Genomic DNA, 8,904 nt, shown 5'->3' on the forward strand with positions numbered 1-8,904 from the left:
AAAGAAAGAAAGGAAGGATGGAAGGTGGGGAGGGAGGGAGAGAAGGGCTGCATGCAGCTACTTCCAGCACTAGAAGCTAACTTTGGCCTTGTGGATATACTAGTTCATGGGGAACAACCAAGCAGTCCCAGTGGCCTCAGGCAACTGTTGTTATTTTTATCAATCAATTCACCCTTTAAAATTTTGAGTTTGTAAATTCCGTGAGCCATTCAGAAAGCCTCTTAATTCTGAGATATTGTCATTTGGAGGACCAGGGAGAGTAAAACTGCCTTCTCCTCCATTCTTTCCTCATGGAACTATTCTGCGCCTCTCTCTGGGAATTCCTCACCTCCCATGACACCTGGTGGTTTCATAATCAGAAGCTGCATTTCCAGTGCATGCAAATAGAATTGTAGTTGACTCTAGGAATTTCGTAGCATTTGCTCTCCCAGGGAGCTGCCAGCACAAGGACAGTTTATTGGGGAAAGGGCAGCAGGTGGGGCTCAGAGGAAGCCTCAGGCTGGGGTAGCCCTGCCCAAGTTGTAATCTGGAGCCTTTCAACCTAGCCTCCCTTTTTTGTGCCCTCTGAACACCCAGTGCTCTGGAGTTCTTTCCTGCCCCTAAGGTCTGCTTGCAAGGAACTGGCAGTTGATTCATCTACACCACTTCCCTCTGTGGGTGTGGGAGAGTCCCTCCACTCTCAGGCTTCAGCCCCCTCTGCAAAATGGTGGAGTTGGGCTAAGATGCCCCAGGGGCCCTTACAGATCTGACCATCTTTGCATTGAAGAGTGCTGGGTGCTAAGTGTCAACAGGTGGTGTTGGGGGAGGTTTGTCTCAAACCTGGGGCTGGAGGTCAACAGTCAGGCAGTGGTGCCCTGAGAGAGGATTTCAGGGGGTCACAGATGCTTTGGTCAGGGGGCTCTCCTGGTCTCCTGAACTGATTTTCATCTGATCTCAGATTGCAAGAGAGCGTTCTCTCCCCAGTTCTCCTTCATTCCCGCCCCGCCCCACCCACGCCATCAGTCGACTCCCTGTTATTTCCTGCATGCTCCTTTTCTCTGTTTCTATTCTCTCTTTCCTGGCCCTACTTCCCTTTTCCCCATCTTTTCTCTCTTCCTACCTTGTTGTAATATAGAACTGAACTCTGTACTACTGCTTGGAATGAGTCACAGATTTTTTTTCTGTATGTGTGTTTGTGTGTGTATGTTTTAAATCAAGTGTGTAGAACATTGTTTTAAAAAACAAAGTCATCTCTATTTACTCTCTCAATTGGGGATGGGGAGGAGGTGTTTGACTTGAGTGTGGCCTGGGCTGTATATTTCCTCTGACAGCAGCAGGAGCTGTCCAAGGTTTAGAGTGTGAGAAGCAAGTGTGTGTGCCTGTTCATATGCATGTACCTGCATGCTCACACAGGTGTGTGTTTCATCTCCAATGACCCTGCCCTAATAGAATATTCTTTTCTTTCTCCTCGGTGACTGTTGGACCTGGATGTAAGTGTTCCAGATGGGTGTGCTCTTTTCCAGACACATTTGCTGACTTCTGTTAATGCTCCTGCTCACGTGTGCTGTGTGGAATGTGTTTACTAACCCAGGGCTTGTTCTGCTGTCTGCTGGGGTAGGGGTTCTTAGGGCTCAGTGCTGTTGGATCTGCTGGGTCTTTCAGGGCTAGGAGTCTCTGCCAGTTTCTCCCTCCCTGCCTTCCTCACAGAGAAAAGAGATGGAGCTGCTTCCCAGCCTGCAGTAGTCGTGCAGACATGTTTGCTAATACAGAATGTCAGCCAGGGCCACACACTCACTCCCCTGCTATGGAAAATAAGAGGAGCCCCTGCCCTTTCCTCGAGTCCCCCCTGCCCCCAGCCTCAGGCACTATGGTGGCAGCTCTGCAGGCACAAGGCCCTGGATGCCATCACCTGAAGTTTGGAGGTGGTTCTCATGGCCATGACTTTCCATAAGAGACACTCCTCCCCTACAAGTTGTCTCCAGGAGCCATCCGAATATTCAGATGTGGGTAGCAACACCCTGCTCAGCCACCCATCCTCATCTTCATCTTGGTGTCCATCTTAGTGGGACCTTGTTCTGTGGTGTTTATTTATTTATAGTATTCCCTGTTCCTAAAAGGATTTCAGTCCCCTGCAGAAATACAGATGATAGATCAAACCAAAGTAAGAATAACGAAGTTTGGGAGAAAAGGAACAGGCAGGTGAGATAGAGGAAGAGGTGAGAAGAAAATTTTAAATGCATGCCGTAAAGTTGTGCACTGTCAAAGAGGCTGGGTGACCTTTCAGCCAATGCAAAGAAGGAAACACAGTCAAGAGATTCAGTGTCACAACACAATAGCCAACCAGAGGCTCAGAGGCTTAGCTTGTTCAAATGTTTATTCTTATGGGTCCTGAGAGTAAAGCAAGAGATTACAAACAACATCCTTGGTGGAAACCCTCAGCAAACATATTGATCAGTAGGGTTCCTCTCTCTTTCGTAAGCTCTCTCTGTGGCTTCCATCTGAGGTTACTTCTGGTCCCCTGAGCTGCCCATACCAGCCTCGTTTACTCCCAGCCAAATTGAATGCTTGTTTTCTATTCCTATCTGGATATCTAGGTTCCCCTTGAACCATCATTCCTAGTGGGCCAGAGGGGCACTTCTTTCCTACCCTTTAGCCTGTGCTCATGCGTGCAGTGGAGAACAGACTCAAAGCCATTTTGGTTTTAGTCCTGAGGTAGAGGTGGTGGGGATGATGATGATGATGATGATGATGATGATGATGATGATGATGATTTTGGTAATGTGCGAGTTCATTGCTCAGTCTCAGTGAATCTAGACTCGGTGAGCGGACTGAAGTGTTTAGTACCTGAGGATCTGGTGGTGACTCTGGACTGCCTTTGGAACCCCAGAATAATCAGTACGGGGAAAGCCCTGGACCTGGATTTAGAGGCAACTGCATGTGCAGAGGCACAGACTCAAACCAGTCCCCAGGCCTGCTCCTAGGATGCAGGGCTTCTGGCTGGGCCTGAGCTGGCCAGGCTGCTTCTGCAGTTTCTGCCCTGGTCTGAGGGCTTCTGTCTTTTTTAACTCCCTCAGGCAGGAAGTATCTGTGCCCAGACAAAATTTCCCTATGGATGAGAATCGAGCTCTGCTTCGGGACAAGAGCTGAGCTCTCTAAAATGAGTTCAGTGGCCGAGTGGCCAACTGCATGCTAAGCCCTGGGTCAAGTGCTCAGAGTGACCAAGGAAGAATCTGCCACATTCGGGACGCTTCCTGTTGGGCTGAGGCAATGAGACTGACATGAGAACCAGGGCAGACGGTACAAGCCCTGTGGTACTGAGTCTGAGCGGTGTCAGAGTGAGGGAGTGGAGAGGCCTGGGAGGGCGAGAGTATTTGGGGAGACTCTCTGGGGTTGCCAATCTTTTGTGTTCATTAGTCCACAGGGTGCACCTGATTTGGGTAGGGATGAGACCAGAGGATAAGCTAAACCCAGAGTAAACAGGCTGGGGATACACAGAAAAAATAATCAAAGGAAGGTTAATGATCTCGGCTTGGCCCTTACTAGGATGCTTTCTGAGAAGGTCACTCGCAGCCTACAATTTAGCGTTGAAATTCGTGATTAAGACAACTGTGCTCTCATGCTGCCTCCCTCTGGCTGTTGGGGAGCACAGCAGCGATAACTGGGAAGGTTGCTCAAGATGAAGGTTTGGTTGTTAGTTTTACTTAACCCACACCTGGTGCTTTTATAGTCTAGCAAGTCCCCTTTTGATGGAGAGAACACATTTGATGGTTGAACACATTTTTAGGAGCAGTATAAGGCTGTCCCAGAAAGAACTCGGTTTCTATCTGTAGGCCTCAGAGCGGTTGGACCAGATGCTCTGAGTCCCCCCTGGCTCTTCACCATGTGATTCTAGGTAAAAATAATTTATATAGAAAGATATGTCTATGGGTGTCAGATAGGCTGGGTATGGGTAGGAAATATATGACTAAGATAAGACTATCTGGCTAGATGACATGAAATATGCTCAGCATTGACCATTTTTAAAAAAATTACTGTGCATTCAGTGATTCGTGTCATTAATTCTGGAGCTTTTCCTGTGTATTAGTCAAGGAAGACTAAAACAGGAATCTTGCCGTCATTTTTGAGGGGAGGGACTAGATTCTCCTTCTACTAGGCTAGTTGCTTCTCTAGGACTCAGACTTCGAAATGAAAAATCTACATAATTTTGCTTAAGGTTCTCTTTGAGGCTTCCTGACATTTTATATCCTGTCTCTTAAACAGTGCTTTGAGCTGAATATGCAAGTGTAATGCACTGTCAACAGTGCTTGTATACAAAATAGAGAAAACTGTTCTATTCTTCTCTTGAAATCACTGTCACTCTCCTTTCTAGAGAAGATTCCCCGCCCTCCCCTTCTCCCAGCATTTTTCTGGTGTGGTCACAGGTCTAAGCTGCAGGGTTTGACACATCTCAGTTAAACAGCATCTATCTTCTTCCACGAAAGCATGTATGCCCCCTTCCCTGTGGCCAGTCTCACAGTTGTACCCTCATAATCCCAGATCCATGTGCAGGATCCCCAGAAGATACTGGCTGCTTTTTCAGACAGAGGGACTTCAGCTGTCCTAACAGGCCTGGCTTTTCGTGCTGTGTGCCTAACCTTGCCGTTGCCTGCCCTTCCTTGCTCCGTTCTACACTGACCCCTCCTTGATATACTTTGTCTCCTCTGTGTAGATTGTAAATGGACATTAAGTGGTTGAGGGAGATGTGAATGAGGGTGGTGTGAAGGCATGGGAGCCCCACCAGGTCCAAAACCCACTGGCGTTTTCTGACGAGGAGGAGGAAGACCTGCTGGATTTCATGTACAAGTATAAGACACTGCGAAAGACGGAGTTCCCCCTGGAGGTACACGGCGGCGTCTGGGCCCGTGGCTTGGAGCATGCGTTTGCACAAGGGCTTCACCCTGGAGATCTGCGGGTTCTGGGAGCAACATCTCTCGGGCACCCAGGATCCCCTGAGTGCCTGAGGTGGGGCAATCTCCCTCCATCAAAAGAAAGGGCAAGCCCTGGGTAGCATCCAGCTAACTGCCTAGGGGCAAAAAAGACTCTACTAATTTTATTTAGAAATATGAGATGGGATATAGTGTTTAAATAAAAAAAAAAAAATTAACTACTAACCTAAGATATGTGAGTGAAAAGCAACCCAGATGAGTGTTGGGGGGAATGAAAAACTCAGAATGTGTTATTTGACAAGGTTTTATAAATAAGCTTATTATTGCATCTCCAAGACACATAGTGCCTGGTACAAAATAGATACTCAGAAAATGTTATTAAAGGGGCACGACTCTTTAAAAACACCCAAAACAATACACTGGATATATGTACTATTGCCAGTTATAAATGTAGATAAAGTTTTGCAGCAGGAGGGTCAAGCCTAGAGCCTTACGGGCCTTGCTCTGTGATGTGAGTAGGACGTCACCAGCCTTGGGCTTAGGTGCGGGGCCAGGAGATTCAGGGGACCCCAGAGTCTTCCTTTCTACCCCCGTATGTCACCTCTCCTATTCCCTATCTGCTGAATACTGTGACCCCAGGAGGCCCAGATGAGGAAATGCATTGAAAGAGTCCCCTACACAAACACAATGACCTGTAGTCACTGTTCACCCTAGGACTGTAGTTATTAGCACCTCAATGTACCTGAGGCCATAAGATTCCTTCCTGAGGTGGGGCACTTGGGGGGCACTTTTGAAGTTACAGGTTTTGGTAAAAGTTGTTCTGGGCATGGAAATTGCTCGAGGAGCCCATTACTGCCTGGGCAGCTCCAAGATGGGGAGAGGGCTGGGGAGGAAAGTGCCAAAATCATTCTAGGGCCTGATGGGTTGTGCCATATGGTTTGTTTCTTAAAGCTCCACAAGCTGCTTTACTGTTAAATAGCTTGAGGCAGGTTACTGATTGGCGCAGGCTCACTGATTCTTCTATTATTCTCTGTCCAGAGATGGCTGATAAACATTTCCTAGTTGTAAAGGTATAGTGTGAAGACTCAGGATGTGGAATGCCTGGGCCTTCTGTCCCTTCTCCCCACCCCAATCCCACCACCTACCCTGTGTGCCTGCTGGTCACTGAGCAGCACTGGTAAATGATGGTGCACTTGGACCTGTCCTCAGGAAGTGGATGAGGGAAACAAGCACACCTGCCATGGGTGCAGAGTCCTCCTATGTCCTCTAATGTGCAAACCATGAGAACAAAGGAGATGACAATCCTAGTTGTGTGTGACTGGGCCTTGGGAGTACAAGGCACTCAGAAGCGACCTGAGCTGGGTCACACAGAGGACTAGAAATAGCAAGACAGAAAAGGGAAGAAGGGCTTCTAGTCAGAAGGAAGAGGTATGAAAGGACAGTGTTATATAGATCAGTGGTCTCCAACCTTTTTTGGCACCAAGGACCGGTGCTCCTATGAGAATCTAATGCCTGATGTCCTGAGGTGGAGCTGAGCTGGTGATGCTAGTGTTGGGGAGCAGCTGCAAATACAAATGAACTTCACTCACCTGCACTCACCTCCTGCTATGTGGCCCGATTCCTAACAGACTACTGACTGGTACTGGTCCCTGGCCCTAGGGTTTGGAACCCCTGATGTAGATAAAGAAGTTGAGTACAGAGGAGCAGACAGAAACATGGGTTGAGGATAGGTTGGGCCCCTCGTGTGAATCCCTTTGAGTGCTATGCTAGGAGAAAACCCTTTCTATTTCAAGACAATGTTTCTCTTTGTTGTATGGTTTGCTGTGCATTAAAGGATTTCACATCTAGAAAGAGGAGTGGAAATTAGGTTATGGAAATTTTTAAGCATGTACCAAGAAACACGAGACCAGTTCCCAAAGGAAATAACAAAGACAAGGGAAGAGATGAGGAGGCATTTCTCTCAGCTGAGTCACTTGTCAAGATCATTTTGCTCTGAGGCAGAAACAAGAAAGACTAGCCATCCTGCGCAGCCATTCACTCAGAGACCCAGGGACTTAGGAGAGCACGAAGAGGAAGGCACGGACCTCTGTTGGCTCAGCTTCTTGGAGATGCTTGGGAAGTGACTGATTCTATTGTGGAAACTCAGTGAGCCCCCAGCCCCAGCCAGCTGTGTCACACACATGTTCATTTAGCCAAAGGAACTAGATTATCTCAACACAAACCCATTCAGGTGCTGTCCTCAAGACTCTATGTTTATGCCAAATTGAAGGATGCCTTTTTCTGTTTTCTCTGGCAGGCACCGCCTAGAATCCTTCGATCTCGCTTCAGGAAGAAAAGTACCTCATCCTCCGCCACTGAAACCACGTGAGTGAGATGAGCCAACAGCACCGGATACACAGAATGTTTCTTCTCTGCCTTAAAAGAGCTATTCAAAAAAACAGAAATCTGCAAGCTGGTGTGCTTTGAGTGTGCAGCCTCACAGACTTGGCCTTTTTTCTCTCTCCCCTCTTCCACTTTTAAGATACTTGTTTTTCCCTTTATTTTGCTGGGGAGAGGCTAAAGGGAAGGTAGTGAGTGGGGGGAGGTGTGATTTCCACAATTGGATTGTCATTACAGATAGCAGTGTGTTTTTAGAAACATAAAAGAATGACCCCCACACTATTGAGATGTACATTTGTAATTTATTTGTTGCATATTTCCTTTTTAGTCCTGTAAATGCAAACAAATCAATTTTTTAAAACTTTTTTTGTTCTTGGTACTAATACTTTGGACTACAGTGTACATATTTATGGCTTTTGGCTTAATATAATGAACTTGCAAGGGCTGCCAGAGATTCTGATAATATAAGAAAACTGCCGAAACAGAAGGGTAAAAATTTTTCGATTCTAGAGAATGTCTTAGATGTGCTTGTAAAGCTTCCAAATACAACTCCAGTAAACTATCCCTTTTCCTACAGGACGACGGTCCATAAACTTCAGTGTATCAGAGGTTTAGAATGAAGAGAGACAATATTTTAGTGACAGGTGACTGTAATGAGGTTAGGGGCACAGCCTAGAATAAGAGAAGAATCACAGGAAGCTTGTTTTCCCCTTGGATTCAGGTTGAGCTCCTGAGTTCTTTCCGGGGTTACCATTTGCCACAGGCAGGTGGCTCCCCCTTGGTAAAGCTGCTCAGGGATGCGGACTCGCAGAGCTGTTGTGAGGAATCATTTTGAGTGCTTCTAAAGTTCTTGACAAATGACTGTTGTTTCTCCTTCGTAGTAATCTGTGCTGTGACTAATCTCTCCAGGTGGAGGAGCCTACAATCTGAGCACTTTCTTTCAGAGAACACTAAGCAAAAACCAATGACTGAACCAAATTAAAACAAAACCTAGAACTACGCTGTTTCAGATATGCTGTAAAAATACATTTGAGACACCTGTGTAACAATCAAAATGCTGGGTTCTAGAAAGGTTTTAGAGGTTGAGATCTTTATGGATATGACTTGCTGTTCAGCTCCATGGGCAGCTGTGGCTCATGTCTTTTGCCTTTCTGTTCTCTTCCTGGCTTATGCAGAATGTGAGAGGAAAGTCGCATGCTCACAGGCACTCCAAGTCCTAATGGGCGTTTTACACACACCCGTATTGCTTGGAGAATAAAGTACTACCCAAGGGGACTCCCTACTTGGATTGAGAATTTGTCAGAAAAGACAAATCTGGTTTAAATAGGTTCAAGGTAGCTGCTTTACCCTTGGAGAGCAGAGCTTAAATGTAGGACTGTGTATTTGTGCTTAAGAGTTGGTATTTTCTTTCAGTGTACTGCATGCAGTGGTTACAACCCAGTTATTTATAATACTTGGATTGTGTTTGTTCTTAGATATGCCCTGAAGACTAGAGAATTAGTGTTACGTACCACAAAGAACTTACTGTCAACCAGTTGTAAACAGGCCCAATTAGACTGTTCCATTACTGAGCTACGCGAGTACATCAGTGGTCTTTGCTGATGACACATTGGCTGGATCT

The 8,904-nt window shown here is 46.5% G+C and overlaps 1 protein-coding gene across 1 annotated transcript in view; it reads left to right on the forward strand.

The window, feature by feature from the left end:
* The window catches only part of REEP1 (receptor accessory protein 1), a 63,388-nt gene extending 54,722 nt beyond the window's left edge, over positions 1-8,666 (forward strand). Inside the window, exon 7 of the mRNA XM_023536418.1 lies at positions 7,201-8,666. Within this exon, the coding sequence (XP_023392186.1) occupies positions 7,201-7,211 (11 nt within the window). The 3' untranslated portion in view covers positions 7,212-8,666. The remainder of the gene's footprint in view (positions 1-7,200) is intronic.
* Positions 8,667-8,904: the final 238 nt, after the last annotated feature.

Source organism: Pteropus vampyrus, unplaced genomic scaffold, assembly GCF_000151845.1.
Source record: "Pteropus vampyrus isolate Shadow unplaced genomic scaffold, Pvam_2.0 Scaffold156, whole genome shotgun sequence".
Taxonomy (NCBI): domain Eukaryota; kingdom Metazoa; phylum Chordata; class Mammalia; order Chiroptera; family Pteropodidae; genus Pteropus; species Pteropus vampyrus.